The 16759-nt window shown below is 37.6% G+C and overlaps 1 protein-coding gene across 1 annotated transcript in view; it reads right to left on the reverse strand.

Moving 5' to 3' along the window:
• Positions 1-1772: 1772 nt before the first annotated feature.
• Positions 1773-16759, reverse strand: part of LOC133572913 (protein TUNAR-like) — a 37438-nt gene continuing 22451 nt past the window's right edge. Inside the window, exon 3 of the mRNA XM_072911958.1 lies at positions 1773-2365. Within this exon, the coding sequence (XP_072768059.1) occupies positions 2167-2334 (168 nt within the window). The 5' untranslated portion in view covers positions 2335-2365 and the 3' untranslated portion in view covers positions 1773-2166. The remainder of the gene's footprint in view (positions 2366-16759) is intronic.

Raw genomic sequence — 16759 nt, forward strand, 5'->3', positions numbered from 1 at the left:
AAAAAAAAAAAGAGAAAATAATAATAATTATAATAAAGTAAAATTACAAAAAATAAATAAAGAACATGAAAAAAGGAAACTTGTAATGAGCAATATAATGATTTTTAAAAATACCCGCCAAAGTTTTAAAAGAGACAGCTTCAGTTGGCAGCCCTTTGAGACAATTGTGATTAAGGGCTATATAAACAAACTTTGATTGATTGAGGACGCTATCTTCCAAAACAAAAACAACACTATCGATATTTGGAAAAAAACCTTTTAAAACCTGTTTGCTACAGAAACTGGTAAAAAAAACAAAAACAATTATTATAATAAAGTAAAATTACAAAAAATAATAAAGAACATGAAAAAAAAGAAACGTGTAACGAGACGGCTTCAGTTGGCAGCCCTTTGAGACAATTGTGATTAAGGGCTATGTAAATAAACTTTGATTGATTCAGTGTTTTGTAGCAGTACTATATTTAGTATTAACAAATAAATAAAAAAACGGCATTTGAATCGATATTTGGAAAAACCTTTTAAAACCTGTTTGATACAGAAACTGGTAAAAAAAAAAAAAATAATAATAATTATTATTATTATTAAGTTAAATTACAAAAAATAAATAAAGAACATGAAAAAAAGAAACTTGTAATGAGCAATATAGTGATTTTTAAGGGCTATATAAATCAAATTTGATTGATTGAGGACGCTATCTTCCAAAACAAAAACAACAATTTCGATATTTGGAAAAAACTTTTAAAACCTGTTTGCTACAGAAACTGGTAAAAAATAAAAAAAATGAAAATTATAATTATAATTATAATAAAGTAAAATTACGAAAAATAACTAAAGAACATGAAAAAAGAAACTTGTAATGAGCAATATAGTGATTTTTAAAAATACCCGCCAAAGTTTGAAAAGAGACGGCTTCAGTTGGCAGCCCTTTGAGACAATTGTGATTAAGGGCTATATAAATAAACTTTGATTGATTGAGTGTTTTGTAGCAATACTATATTTAGTATTAACAAATAAATAAATAAAACGCCATTTGAATCGACATTTGCAAATCCTTTTAAAACCTGCTTGCTACAGAAACTGCTAAAAAAAATAAAATAAAAATAATTATAATGAAATAAAGTTAAAAAAAATAAGTAAATGAAATGTGTAATGAGCAATATAGTGATTTTTAAAAATATCCGCCAAAGTTTTAAAAGACACGGCTTCAGTTGGCAGCCCTTTGAGACAATTGCGATTAGGGGTTTATAAATAAACTTTGATTGATTGAGGACGCTATCTTCCAAAACAAAAACAACAATTAAGATATTTGGAAAAACCTTTCAAAACCTGTTTGCTACAGAAACTGGTAAAAAAAAAAAATAATAATAAAGTAAAATTACAACAACAAAAGAACATGAAAAAAACAAACTTGTAATGAGTGATTTTTAAAAATACCTGCCAAAGTTTTAAAAGAGACGGCTTCAGTTGGCAGCCCTTTGAGACAACTGTGATTAAGGGCTATATAAATCAACTTTGATTGATTGAGGACACTACCTTCCAAAACAAAAACAACAATTTCGATATTTGGAAAAACTTTTTAAAACCTGTTTGCTACAGAAACTGGTAAAAAAAATAAAATAAAATAAATAAAAATAAATAAAAATAAATAAAAATAAATAAAAATAAATAAAAATAAATAAAAATAAATAACAATTAAAAAAAATAAATACAAATAAAAAAAAAATATATAAATATTTTATAATGAAATAAAATGTTTTTAAAAGAGAGGTCACCAGCTATAGTGGTTTGTATTGTGCTAGCAATACTATATTTAGTTTCTTCTTTGTCACTACTAGCTTCTGGTCTGTGAATATTTATCAGGCAACGAAAAAAACGCGATCTTTCTAACAAAAACAGCGATATCGACAGTCTGAAACGTCGATAAAACCCCCCGTCAAGTCCTGTCTTGGTAGAAAAGCGATGTCAGGAAGGCAGGCAGACGCTGTCAGCGGTCATTGGCGGCCGTCTGGAAGGCAAAGAAGATGTGACGTTGGGCGGCGGTCTTTGGGAAAACGGAGTAGAAGTGTCCTCACAGCGCTGCAGCCGTGGCGACTAGCCAACCCAACACAACGCCAACTCGCCCTCCGGGTGACAGTCGAGACGTCGGGGGAAACGGTCCGGAGGCTCCTAAGTGACGGTGGTGTAGATGTAGACAAATATGACCACGAGAAGGTTGAGGATGGTTCCGATGATGCCCAACACGGCTAAGATCCGCTCCTCTCGGTCGTTGGTGGAGTCGCCCTCCCTGGCGTGAGTGCTGCAGACGTAGCGGCTGCCGGGGACCATGGTTACCATCACAGGACCCCAGCGCCACGGGGCCCCACGCCTGGATGAGGAGACAGCAAAGACGCGGGTGAGAAAAGAATGGAGATCAAATTGAGTCATTCGATGACCCAAAAAAAAAAGCTTCGATTAATCGTTTAATGAGGCTTTAACGAGGCCACATCTCCAAATAGCAAAGGATCATTTAAAAAAGTCATGAATTCAGACGGGGATCTACAAAACCTAAAAGCAGTGAAAATGGCACGTTGTGTAAATGGCAAATAAAAACAGAATACAACAATTTGCAAATCCTTAATAATAATAATAATAATAATAATATATTTTATTCGCAAAAAGCACTTTACATTGAGTAAACAACCGCAAAGTGCTACAGTGTATTAAAAAATTAAAACAAAAATAAAAATGGCACGTTGTGTAAATGGCAAATAAAAACAGAATACAACAATTTGCAAATCCTTAATAATAATAATAATAATAATAATATATTTTATTCGCAAAAAGCACTTTACATTGAGTAAACAACCTCAAAGTGCTACAGTGTATTAAAAAATAAAAACAAAAATAAAAATGGCACGTTGTGTAAATGGCAAATAAAAACAGAATACAACAATTTGCAAATCCTTAATAATAATAATAATAATAATAATATATTTTATTCGCAAAAAGCACTTTACATTGAGTAAACAACCGCAAAGTGCTACAGTGTATTAAAAAATTAAAACAAAAATAAAAATGGCACGTTGTGTAAATGGCAAATAAAAACAGAATACAACAATTTGCAAATCCTTAATAATAATAATAATAATAATAATAATATATTTTATTCGCAAAAAGCACTTTACATTGAGTAAACAACCTCAAAGTGCTACAGTGTATTAAAAAATTAAAACAAAAATAAAAATGGCATGTTGTGTAAATGGCAAATAAAAACAGAATACAACGATTTGCAAATCCTTAATAATAATAATAATAATAATATATTTCATTCGCAAAAAGCACTTTACATTGAGTAAACAACCTCAAAGTGCTACAGTGTATTCAAAAATAAAAACAAAAATAAAAATGGCACGTTGTGTAAATGGCAAATAAAAACAGAATACAACAATTTGCAAATCCTTAATAATAATAATAATAATAATAATATATTTTATTCGCAAAAAGCACTTTACATTGAGTAAACAACCGCAAAGTGCTACAGTGTATTCAAAAATAAAAACAAAAATAAAAAGATAATAAAAATAAATTACCTATAGTATGTATTGTTAAGGACAAGGAGAAAAATACCGTGAATTCCAGACTGTAAGCCGCTACTTTTTCCCTACGCTTTGAACCCTGCGGCTTCTAAAACGGTGCAGATTTTTCTTCGCTCGCGACCATGTTTTGTGTTGAATAATCTTTTTTTTTTCAAAAATATTTTTATTGAATTTTGCAGACAGTACAGTATGATGGATCATGGCAACAGCAAGTTGAGATATCTGCACATTTTACAATATGTAACATAGTAAACCCCACCCCTTACAATACCCACCCACTTTAATTCCCAAGGTAATTGTCACCGAGTGCCCACAACAAATATAGACACACATGAATATATGCAAACTTAGGTTCGATCCAACAAATATATTAAAGATAAACAAAAGATAAATAAGGTAAATAAATAAATAAATACTACATAAGATGTGCAAAAAAATATAACGTAAAAGTAAATAAACACAAGGAATGAGGGTCGGGGGGGCGGTCAGCTCTGTCTAAGTTGTGTTACTCGAATCGCTTGGGGTGATGTCAAGCTTGTCCCTAATAAGGTCTGGGAGGGGGCCCCAAGTTTTATGGAAAGATGACACAGATCCTTTCTGGGAGAACCAAAGCTTCTCTAACTGGAGACACCGCAAGACATCTTGTATCCAACTGTTATGGCTCGGCGGAGAAATAATAATGGATGAGAATCCCTCTTTGTCGTTAGGTTTCAGTTTGTTTACGCCTGTGTGTGTCAGGTTCAAACACCGAACTATCTATTAAACAAGACAAGTAGCAAGGAATCAAACAGAGACAGGATTCAATTTAGCTCATGAGTTAAAAAGTTAAAGTATTAATGATTGTCACACACACACACTAGGTGTGGCAAAATTATTTTTTGCATTTGACCCATCACCCTTGATCACCCCCTGGGAGGTGAGGGGAGCAGTGGGCAGCAGCGGTGGCCGCGCCCGGGAATCATTTTTTGGTGATCTAACCCCCAATTCCAAGCAGGGAGGCAATGGCTCCCATTATATAGTCTTTGGTTTGGGTTTGAACTCACAACATACCGATCTCAGGGCGGACACTCTAACCACTGGGCCACTGAGTAGGGATGAGGAGAGCGTGTGGACCTGCACCCTCGCTCTGAGGAACAAGTTCCACGCCTCCTCATTTATTCGGGCATTCCCTGATTACATAACTGCTTCTAAGGGTAGGGGTCTCATTATACAGCAGCTGCACTGAGTCGTAAACAGTTCAAACAGAAGGTGCTTGGAGCGGTGTCATGTTTGCCCCCTCTCTGCTCATAGATTTCGGGTCCTGATAAGGCCCTTCCTGTGGCTGTCCAAGATCTGAGAAACCGACACCTCTACGGCGCATTCCATCGCACACAGTGGAGTTTTACAAGCCTTTTGCTTGATAAGATCAAAGACAGCTTTGTAAGCACCAGTGGATTAGTAACCCGGGCAAACGGTCTTCACGCAGGGCAACCTGAACTCATAGAAAACAAGTTGTGCGATAACTTGTATACAATTATTCTGACAGTGTGTTCACAAGTTGACTAAATATGTGTGAAGGACGGGAGTTAATCCACTGGCTTCAGAATGATTTATCGCGGAGTCAAGCTTGCTATTGTAAATAAATTGGATTATTTTTCCAGGAACAAACTCTCCCTAAACACTCGCTCGCTCGGGTCTACTCCAAACATTCATCTTCAAGGGCATGCATCCTAATAAGTCGGAGCAGCTCGAGCATGAAGTCAATTTGAATAATAATAATAGATTTTATTTGTAAAAAGCACTTTACATTGAGCAAACAACCTCAAAGTGCTACAGTGTATTAAAAAAAATTAAAAAACAAATAAAAAGATAATAAAAAATAAATAAATAAAAAACTAGAACAGCCAAATAGCTAGGACTAGTATGCATATATCTAAAAAAAAAAAGGCTTAAAAAAAAAGAAAAAAAAGAAAGGTTTTTAAGCCTTTTTTAAAAAGCATCCACAGTCTGTGGTGCCCTCAGGTGGTCAGGGAGAGCGTTCCACAGACTGGTAGCGGCGGAGCAGAAAGCCCGATCTCCCATTGTTCATAGCTTTGTCCTCGGAGGTTGGAGGAGGTTAGCCTGATTAACTAACTAATTATTTGAACGCAACTCTTCCATTTCAGCAGGAAGACAAATCAAATTGGTTTGTTTGGCAGGTCTGTGGCTTTGTTTCCAGAGCTATTTTTTTTTTGTGCAACTGAATTTTGTGAATTGTCTATGTCTATAGGCTGACAGTTTAATTCGACACACTTCTGTGAGCAAAATGTGTGTGTTTACAAATTCAGTGTGCAAAAATTGGGTGTAAAAAAATCAATAAAAACTAAAATCAATGTGTAAAAATTCAGTGTAAAAACATTCCAATGGTTAAAAGTTCAGTGCAACTAATTATTTTGATTGTCAATTAGTCAACGATTATCTTAACGGTTAGTCGGCTAATCGGATAATAAAGCGTACACATATATAATGACTCAAATTTTTTCATCGACTTTAAAAAATATTTTGTCTTTGCTGATTTAGTCTTTTGTTGCGCCCTAAAAAGTGTTCATACTCAAAGTATTGTACTTATTACGCACCAGCTGTTTGATTGTAATGTGCATCTTTGTTGTGGTTGCCGTTAAAAAAAATGTGGAGGTGTTGAAATCGCCATGTAAAATCGCTAATGCTAATCAGTAGCATGTCATATGGTATATTAGCATCTAGGTAGTGCATTTTTAGAAAAGTGGAGCCTTACTTTATTTACGTTGCAGTGTTTTTGAGTCAATTTCTTTGTCGGCATTGAACATTGCGACATTACTAGTTGCTATATAAATTTGGAAGCAGGTTACAGGTTACAAAAGTTCCTCTCGGCTGCTGACGTATAGTTAGCTAGTTAGTGCAAAACGGCCTAAACTTTTAAAAAATCAAATTTTGATTCACCGACACCCTTAATAGTCTGTCTTTGTTGCCACAAATTAATTTTTAACGATCTGATATTTCTGTATAATATAGCTAGGGCTGTCACAATACTCGACGGTACCAATTTTCGGTATTTTTATGTGTGTTAATAAACAGAAATATTTTTTTGGTAGAAAAATATTTTTTTATTGCAACGTTTAAAAACAAGCAGATTATGATAACTGCTGTCCAGTTGTTATATTTTATTTTACTATCAAATTTCTGAGTCTCAATTACAGTTGCAAGTCCAAGTATATCGTTTTTTTTGTCTTTGCTGAACCAGTCTTTTGTTGCGCCCTAAAAAGTGTTCATCCTCAAAGTATTGTACTTATTACGCACCAGCTGTTTGATTGTAACGTGCATCGTAGTTGTGGTTTTCGTTGAAAAAAAATTGGAGGTGTTGAAATCGCCATGTAAAATCGCTAATGCTAATCAGTAACATGTCATATGGTGTATTAGCATATAGGTAGTGCATTTTTATGGAGTGTTTTTGAGTCCATTTCTTTGTCGGCATTGAACATTGCGACATTACTAGTTGCTATATAACTTTCGAAGCAGGTTACAGGTTACAAAAGCAATTACAGTTGCAAGTCCAAGTGTATCGTTTTTTTAGTCTTTGCTGAACTAGTCTTTTGTTGCGTCCTAAAATGGGTTAAAACTCAAAGTATTGTACTTATTACGCAGCAGCTGTTTGATTGCAACATGCATCTTAGTTGTGGTTGCCGTTAAAAAGAATGTGGAGGTGTTGAAATCGCCATGTAAAATCGCTAATGCCAATCAGTAACATGTCATATTGTATATTAGCATCGAGGTAGTGCATTTTTAGAAAAGTGGAGCCTTACTTCTTTTGGAGTGTTTTTCAGTCAATTTCTTTGTCGGCATTGAACATTGCAACATTACGAGTTGCTATATTAATAATAATAATAATAATTAAAGCTGCAAGCAGCGTTGGTCGGGCCCGCATATTTGGCAGGTGCTAGTCCTAAGTGTCCCAATACTTGTGTCCAGCTTTAGTCCTAAGTGTCCCAATACTTTTGTCGAGTTGTAGTCCTAAGTGTCCCAATACTTTTGTCCGGTGTAAGTGTCCCAATACTTTTGTCCAGTGGTAGTCCTAAGTGTCCCAATACTTTTGTCAAGTTTTAGTCCTAAGTGTCCCAATACTTTAGTCGAGTTGTAGTCCTAAGTGTCCCAATACTTTTGTCCAGTGTAAGTCTCCCAAAACTTTTGTCCAGTTTTAGTCCTAAGTGTCCCAATACTTTTGTCAAGTTTTAGTCCTAAGTGTCCCAATACTTTAGTCGAGTTGTAGTCCTAAGTGTCCCAATACTTTTGTCCAGTGTAAGTGTCCCAATACTTTTGTCCAGTGGTAGTCCTAAGTGTCCCAATACTTTTGTCAAGTTTTAGTCCTAAGTGTCCCAATACTTTAGTCGAGTTGTAGTCCTAAGTGTCCCAATACTTTTGTCCAGTGGTAGTCCTAAGTGTCCCAATACTTTTGTCAAGTTTTAGTCCTAAGTGTCCCAATACTTTAGTCGAGTTGTAGTCCTAAGTGTCCCAATACTTTTGTCCAGTGTAAGTGTCCCAATACTTTTGTCCAGTGGTAGTCCTAAGTGTCCCAATACTTTTGTCAAGTTTTAGTCCTAAGTGTCCCAATACTTTAGTCGAGTTGTAGTCCTAAGTGTCCCAATACTTTTGTCCAGTGTAAGTGTCCCAATACCTTTGTCCAGTGGTAGTCCTAAGTGTCCCAATACTTTTGTCAAGTTTTAGTCCTAAGTGTCCCAATACTTTATTCGAGTTGTAGTCCTAAGTGTCCCAATACTTTTGTCCAGTTTTAGTCCTAAGTGTCCCAATACTTTTGTCAAGTTTTAGTCCTAAGTGTCCCAATACTTTAGTCGAGTTGTAGTCCTAAGTGTCCCAATACTTTTGTCCAGTGTAAGTGTCCCAATACTTTTGTCCAGTGGTAGTCCTAAGTGTCCCAATACTTTTGTCAAGTTTTAGTCCTAAGTGTCCCAATACTTTAGTCGAGTTGTAGTCCTAAGTGTCCCAATACTTTTGTCCAGTGTAAGTGTCCCAATACTTTTGTCCAGTGGTAGTCCTAAGTGTCCCAATACTTTTGTCCAGTGTAAGTGTCCCAATACTTTTGTCCAGTGGTAGTCCTAAGTGTCCCAATACTTTTGTCAAGTTTTAGTCCTAAGTGTCCCAATACTTTAGTCGAGTTGTAGTCCTAAGTGTCCCAATACTTTTGTCCAGTGTAAGTGTCCCAATACTTTTGTCCAGTGGTAGTCCTAAGTGTCCCAATACTTTTGTCAAGTTTTAGTCCTAAGTGTCCCAATACTTTAGTCGAGTTGTAGTCCTAAGTGTCCCAATACTTTTGTCCAGTGTAAGTCTCCCAAAACTTTTGTCCAGTTTTAGTCCTAAGTGTCCCAATACTTTTGTCAAGTTTTAGTCCTAAGTGTCCCAATACTTTAGTCGAGTTGTAGTCCTAAGTGTCCCAATACTTTTGTCCAGTGTAAGTGTCCCAATACTTTTGTCCAGTGGTAGTCCTAAGTGTCCCAATACTTTTGTCAAGTTTTAGTCCTAAGTGTCCCAATACTTTAGTCGAGTTGTAGTCCTAAGTGTCCCAATACTTTTGTCCAGTGTAAGTGTCCCAATACTTTTGTCCAGTGGTAGTCCTAAGTGTCCCAATACTTTTGTCAAGTTTTAGTCCTAAGTGTCCCAATACTTTAGTCGAGTTGTAGTCCTAAGTGTCCCAATACTTTTGTCCAGTGTAAGTGTCCCAATACCTTTGTCCAGTGGTAGTCCTAAGTGTCCCAATACTTTTGTCAAGTTTTAGTCCTAAGTGTCCCAATACTTTATTCGAGTTGTAGTCCTAAGTGTCCCAATACTTTTGTCCAGTTTTAGTCCTAAGTGTCCCAATACTTTTGTCAAGTTTTAGTCCTAAGTGTCCCAATACTTTAGTCGAGTTGTAGTCCTAAGTGTCCCAATACTTTTGTCCAGTGTAAGTGTCCCAATACTTTTGTCCAGTGGTAGTCCTAAGTGTCCCAATACTTTTGTCAAGTTTTAGTCCTAAGTGTCCCAATACTTTAGTCGAGTTGTAGTCCTAAGTGTCCCAATACTTTTGTCCAGTGTAAGTGTCCCAATACGTTTGTCCAGTGGTAGTCCTAAGTGTCCCAATACTTTTGTCCAGTGTAAGTGTCCCAATACTTTTGTCCAGTGGTAGTCCTAAGTGTCCCAATACTTTTGTCAAGTTTTAGTCCTAAGTGTCCCAATACTTTAGTCGAGTTGTAGTCCTAAGTGTCCCAATACTTTTGTCCAGTGTAAGTGTCCCAATACTTTTGTCCAGTGGTAGTCCTAAGTGTCCCAATACTTTTGTCAAGTTTTAGTCCTAAGTGTCCCAATACTTTAGTCGAGTTGTAGTCCTAAGTGTCCCAATACTTTTGTCCAGTGTAAGTCTCCCAAAACTTTTGTCCAGTTTTAGTACTAAGTGTCCCAATACTTTTGTCAAGTTTTAGTCCTAAGTGTCCCAATACTTTAGTCGAGTTGTAGTCCTAAGTGTCCCAATACTTTTGTCCAGTGTAAGTGTCCCAATACTTTTGTCCAGTGGTAGTCCTAAGTGTCCCAATACTTTTGTCAAGTTTTAGTCCTAAGTGTCCCAATACTTTAGTCGAGTTGTAGTCCTAAGTGTCCCAATACTTTTGTCCAGTGGTAGTCCTAAGTGTCCCAATACTTTTGTCAAGTTTTAGTCCTAAGTGTCCCAATACTTTAGTCGAGTTGTAGTCCTAAGTGTCCCAATACTTTTGTCTAGTGTAAGTGTCCCAATACTTTTGTCCAGTGGTAGTCCTAAGTGTCCCAATACTTTTGTCAAGTTTTAGTCCTAAGTGTCCCAATACTTTAGTCGAGTTGTAGTCCTAAGTGTCCCAATACTTTTGTCCAGTGTAAGTGTCCCAATACCTTTGTCCAGTGGTAGTCCTAAGTGTCCCAATACTTTTGTCAAGTTTTAGTCCTAAGTGTCCCAATACTTTATTCGAGTTGTAGTCCTAAGTGTCCCAATACTTTTGTCCAGTTTTAGTCCTAAGTGTCCCAATACTTTTGTCAAGTTTTAGTCCTAAGTGTCCCAATACTTTAGTCGAGTTGTAGTCCTAAGTGTCCCAATACTTTTGTCCAGTGTAAGTGTCCCAATACTTTTGTCCAGTGGTAGTCCTAAGTGTCCCAATACTTTTGTCAAGTTTTAGTCCTAAGTGTCCCAATACTTTAGTCGAGTTGTAGTCCTAAGTGTCCCAATACTTTTGTCCAGTGTAAGTGTCCCAATACTTTTGTCCAGTGGTAGTCCTAAGTGTCCCAATACTTTTGTCCAGTGTAAGTGTCCCAATACTTTTGTCCAGTGGTAGTCCTAAGTGTCCCAATACTTTTGTCAAGTTTTAGTCCTAAGTGTCCCAATACTTTAGTCGAGTTGTAGTCCTAAGTGTCCCAATACTTTTGTCCAGTGTAAGTGTCCCAATACTTTTGTCCAGTGGTAGTCCTAAGTGTCCCAATGCTTTTGTCAAGTTTTAGTCCTAAGTGTCCCAATACTTTAGTCGAGTTGTAGTCCTAAGTGTCCCAATACTTTTGTCCAGTGGTAGTCCTAAGTGTCCCAATACTTTTGTCAAGTTTTAGTCCTAAGTGTCCCAATACTTTAGTCGAGTTGTAGTCCTAAGTGTCCCAATACTTCTGTCCAGTGTAAGTGTCCCAATACTTTTGTCCAGTGGTAGTCCTAAGTGTCCCAATACTTTTGTCAAGTTTTAGTCCTAAGTGTCCCAATACTTTAGTCGAGTTGTAGTCCTAAGTGTCCCAATACTTTTGTCCAGTGTAAGTGTCCCAATACTTTTGTCCAGTGGTAGTCCTAAGTGTCCCAATACTTTTGTCAAGTTTTAGTCCTAAGTGTCCCAATACTTTAGTCGAGTTGTAGTCCTAAGTGTCCCAATACTTTTGTCCAGTGTAAGTCTCCCAAAACTTTTGTCCAGTTTTAGTACTAAGTGTCCCAATACTTTTGTCAAGTTTTAGTCCTAAGTGTCCCAATACTTTAGTCGAGTTGTAGTCCTAAGTGTCCCAATACTTTTGTCCAGTGTAAGTGTCCCAATACTTTTGTCCAGTGGTAGTCCTAAGTGTCCCAATACTTTTGTCAAGTTTTAGTCCTAAGTGTCCCAATACTTTAGTCGAGTTGTAGTCCTAAGTGTCCCAATACTTTTGTCCAGTGGTAGTCCTAAGTGTCCCAATACTTTTGTCAAGTTTTAGTCCTAAGTGTCCCAATACTTTAGTCGAGTTGTAGTCCTAAGTGTCCCAATACTTTTGTCTAGTGTAAGTGTCCCAATACTTTTGTCCAGTGGTAGTCCTAAGTGTCCCAATACTTTTGTCAAGTTTTAGTCCTAAGTGTCCCAATACTTTAGTCGAGTTGTAGTCCTAAGTGTCCCAATACTTTTGTCCAGTGTAAGTGTCCCAATACCTTTGTCCAGTGGTAGTCCTAAGTGTCCCAATACTTTTGTCAAGTTTTAGTCCTAAGTGTCCCAATACTTTATTCGAGTTGTAGTCCTAAGTGTCCCAATACTTTTGTCCAGTTTTAGTCCTAAGTGTCCCAATACTTTTGTCAAGTTTTAGTCCTAAGTGTCCCAATACTTTAGTCGAGTTGTAGTCCTAAGTGTCCCAATACTTTTGTCCAGTGTAAGTGTCCCAATACTTTTGTCCAGTGGTAGTCCTAAGTGTCCCAATACTTTTGTCAAGTTTTAGTCCTAAGTGTCCCAATACTTTAGTCGAGTTGTAGTCCTAAGTGTCCCAATACTTTTGTCCAGTGTAAGTGTCCCAATACTTTTGTCCAGTGGTAGTCCTAAGTGTCCCAATACTTTTGTCCAGTGTAAGTGTCCCAATACTTTTGTCCAGTGGTAGTCCTAAGTGTCCCAATACTTTTGTCAAGTTTTAGTCCTAAGTGTCCCAATACTTTAGTCGAGTTGTAGTCCTAAGTGTCCCAATACTTTTGTCCAGTGTAAGTGTCCCAATACTTTTGTCCAGTGGTAGTCCTAAGTGTCCCAATGCTTTTGTCAAGTTTTAGTCCTAAGTGTCCCAATACTTTAGTCGAGTTGTAGTCCTAAGTGTCCCAATACTTTTGTCCAGTGGTAGTCCTAAGTGTCCCAATACTTTTGTCAAGTTTTAGTCCTAAGTGTCCCAATACTTTAGTCGAGTTGTAGTCCTAAGTGTCCCAATACTTCTGTCCAGTGTAAGTGTCCCAATACTTTTGTCCAGTGGTAGTCCTAAGTGTCCCAATACTTTTGTCAAGTTTTAGTCCTAAGTGTCCCAATACTTTAGTCGAGTTGTAGTCCTAAGTGTCCCAATACTTTTGTCCAGTGTAAGTGTCCCAATACTTTTGTCCAGTGGTAGTCCTAAGTGTCCCAATACTTTTGTCAAGTTTTAGTCCTAAGTGTCCCAATACTTTAGTCGAGTTGTAGTCCTAAGTGTCCCAATACTTTTGTCCAGTGTAAGTGTCCCAATACTTTTGTCCAGTGGTAGTCCTAAGTGTCCCAATACTTTTGTCAAGTTTTAGTCCTAAGTGTCCCAATACTTTAGTCGAGTTGTAGTCCTAAGTGTCCCAATACTTTTGTCCAGTGTAAGTGTCCCAATACTTTTGTCCAGTGGTAGTCCTAAGTGTCCCAATAATTTTGTCCAGTTTTAGTCCTAAGTGTCCCAATACTTTAGTCGAGTTGTAGTCCTAAGTGTCCCAATACTTTTGTCCAGTGGTAGTCCTAAGTGTCCCAATACTTTTGTCAAGTTTTAGTTCTAAGTGTCCCAATAATTTAGTCGAGTTGTAGTCCTAAGTGTCCCAATACTTTTGTCCAGTGTAAGTGTCCCAATACTTTTGTCCAGTGGTAGTCCTATGTGTCCCAATACTTTTGTCAAGTTTTAGTCCTAAGTGTCCCAACACTTTAGTCGAGTTGTAGTCCTAAGTGTCCCAATACTTTTGTCCAGTGTAAGTGTCCCAATACTTTTGTCCAGTGGTAGTCCTAAGTGTCCCAATACTTTTGTCAAGTTTTAGTCCTAAGTGTCCCAATACTTTAGTCGAGTTGTAGTCCTAAGTGTCCCAATACTTTTGTCCAGTGTAAGTGTCCCAATACTTTTGTCCAGTGGTAGTCCTAAGTGTCCCAATACTTTTGTCAAGTTTTAGTCCTAAGTGTCCCAATACTTTAGTCGAGTTGTAGTCCTAAGTGTCCCAATACTTTTGTCCAGTGTAAGTGTCCCAATACTTTTGTCCAGTGGTAGTCCTAAGTGTCCCAATACTTTTGTCAAGTTTTAGTCCTAAGTGTCCCAATACTTTAGTCGAGTTGTAGTCCTAAGTGTCCCAATACTTTTGTCCAGTGTAAGTGTCCCAATACTTTTGTCCAGTGGTAGTCCTAAGTGTCCCAATATATTTGTCCAGTTTTAGTCCTAAGTGTCCCAATACTTTAGTCGAGTTGTAGTCCTAAGTGTCCCAATACTTTTGTCCAGTGGTAGTCCTAAGTGTCCCAATACTTTTGTCAAGTTTTAGTTCTAAGTGTCCCAATAATTTAGTCGAGTTGTAGTCCTAAGTGTCCCAATACTTTTGTCCAGTGTAAGTGTCCCAATACTTTTGTCCAGTGGTAGTCCTATGTGTCCCAATACTTTTGTCAAGTTTTAGTCCTAAGTGTCCCAACACTTTAGTCGAGTTGTAGTCCTAAGTGTCCCAATACTTTTGTCCAGTGTAAGTGTCCCAATACTTTTGTCCAGTGGTAGTCCTAAGTGTCCCAATACTTTTGTCAAGTTTTAGTCCTAAGTGTCCCAATACTTTAGTCGAGTTGTAGTCCTAAGTGTCCCAATACTTTTGTCCAGTGTAAGTGTCCCAATACTTTTGTCCAGTGGTAGTCCTAAGTGTCCCAATACTTTTGTCAAGTTTTAGTCCTAAGTGTGCCAATACTTTAGTCGAGTTGTAGTCCTAAGTGTCCCAATACTTTTGTCCAGTGGTAGTCCTAAGTGTCCCAATACTTTTGTCAAGTTTTAGTCCTAAGTGTCCCAATACGTTTGTCAAGTTTTAGTCCTAAGTGTCCCAATACTTTAGTCGAGTTATAGTCCTAAGTGTCCCAATACTTTAGTCGAGTTGTAGTCCTAAGTGTCCCAATACTTTTATCCAGTGTAGGTGTCCCAAAACTTTTGTCCAGTTTTAGTCCTAAGTGTCCCAATACTTTTGTCGAGTTGTAGTCCTAAGTGTCCCAACACTTTTATCCAGTGTAGGTGTCCCAAAACTTTTGTCCAGTTTTAGTCCTAAGTGTCCCAATACTTTAGTCGAGTTGTAGTCCTAAGTGTCCCAATACTTTAGTCGAGTTGTAGTCCTAAGTGTCCCAATACTTTTATCCAGTGTAGGTGTCCCAAAACTTTTGTCCAGTTTTAGTCCTAAGTGTCCCAATACTTTTGTCGAGTTGTAGTCCTAAGTGTCCCAACACTTTTATCCAGTGTAGGTGTCCCAAAACCTTTGTCCAGTTTTAGTCCTAAGTGTCCCAATACTTTAGTCGAGTTGTAGTCCTAAGTGTCCCAATACTTTTGTCCAGTGTAAGTGTCCCAATACTTTTGTCCAGTGGTAGTCCTAAGTGTCCCAATACTTTTGTCAAGTTTTAGTCCTAAGTGTCCCAATACTTTAGTCGAGTTGTAGTCCTAAGTGTCCCAATACTTTTGTCCAGTGGTAGTCCTAAGTGTCCCAATACTTTTGTCAAGTTTTAGTCCTAAGTGTCCCAATACTTTAGTCGAGTTGTAGTCCTAAGTGTCCCAATACTTTTGTCCAGTGGTAGTCCTAAGTGTCCCAATACTTTTGTCAAGTTTTAGTCCTAAGTGTCCCAATACTTTAGTCGAGTTGTAGTCCTAAGTGTCCCAATACTTTAGTCGAGTTGTAGTCCTAAGTGTCCCAATACTTTTGTCCAGTGTAAGTGTCCCAATACTTTTGTCCAGTGGTAGTCCTAAGTGTCCCAATACTTTTGTCAAGTTTTAGTCCTAAGTGTCCCAATACTTTAGTCGAGTTGTAGTCCTAAGTGTCCCAATACTTTTGTCCAGTGGTAGTCCTAAGTGTCCCAATACTTTTGTCAAGTTTTAGTCCTAAGTGTCCCAATACTTTAGTCGAGTTGTAGTCCTAAGTGTCCCAATACTTTTGTCCAGTGTAAGTGTCCCAATACTCTTGTCCAGTGGTAGTCCTAAGTGTCCCAATACTTTTGTCAAGTTTTAGTCCTAAGTGTCCCAATACTTTAGTCGAGTTGTAGTCCTAAGTGTCCCAATACTTTTGTCCAGTGTAAGTGTCCCAATACTTTTGTCCAGTGGTAGTCCTAAGTGTCCCAATACTTTTGTCAAGTTTTAGTCCTAAGTGTCCCAATACTTTAGTCGAGTTGTAGTCCTAAGTGTCCCAATACTTTTGTCCAGTGTAAGTGTCCCAATACTTTTGTCCAGTGGTAGTCCTAAGTGTCCCAATACTTTTGTCAAGTTTTAGTCCTAAGTGTCCCAATACTTTAGTCGAGTTGTAGTCCTAAGTGTCCCAATACTTTTGTCCAGTGGTAGTCCTAAGTGTCCCAATACTTTTGTCCAGTGGTAGTCCTAAGTGTCCCAATACTTTTGTCAAGTTTTAGTCCTAAGTGTCCCAATACTTTAGTCGAGTTGTAGTCCTAAGTGTCCCAATACTTTTGTACAGTGTAAGTGTCCCAATACTTTTGTCCAGTGGTAGTCCTAAGTGTCCCAATACTTTTGTCAAGTTTTAGTCCTAAGTGTCCCAATACTTTAGTTGAGTTGTAGTCTTAAGTGTCCCAATACTTTTGTCCAGTGTAAGTGTCCCAATACTTTTGTCCAGTGGTAGTCCTAAGTGTCCCAATACTTTTGTCAAGTGGTAGTCCTAAGTGTCCCAATACTTTTGTCAAGTTTTAGTCCTAAGTGTCCCAATACTTTAGTCGAGTTGTAGTCCTAAGTGTCCCAATACTTTTGTCCAGTGGTAGTCCTAAGTGTCCCAATACTTTTGTCAAGTTTTAGTCCTAAGTGTCCCAATACTTTAGTCGAGTTGTAGTCCTAAGTGTCCCAATACTTTTGTCCAGTGTAAGTGTCCCAATACTTTTGTCCAGTGGTAGTCCTAAGTGTCCCAATACTTTTGTCAAGTTTTAGTCCTAAGTGTCCCAATACTTTAGTCGAGTTGTAGTCCTAAGTGTCCCAATACTTTTGTCCAGTGTAAGTGTCCC

The sequence above is a fragment of the Nerophis lumbriciformis genome, linkage group LG30, assembly GCF_033978685.3.
Source record: "Nerophis lumbriciformis linkage group LG30, RoL_Nlum_v2.1, whole genome shotgun sequence".
Lineage (NCBI taxonomy): Eukaryota > Metazoa > Chordata > Actinopteri > Syngnathiformes > Syngnathidae > Nerophis > Nerophis lumbriciformis.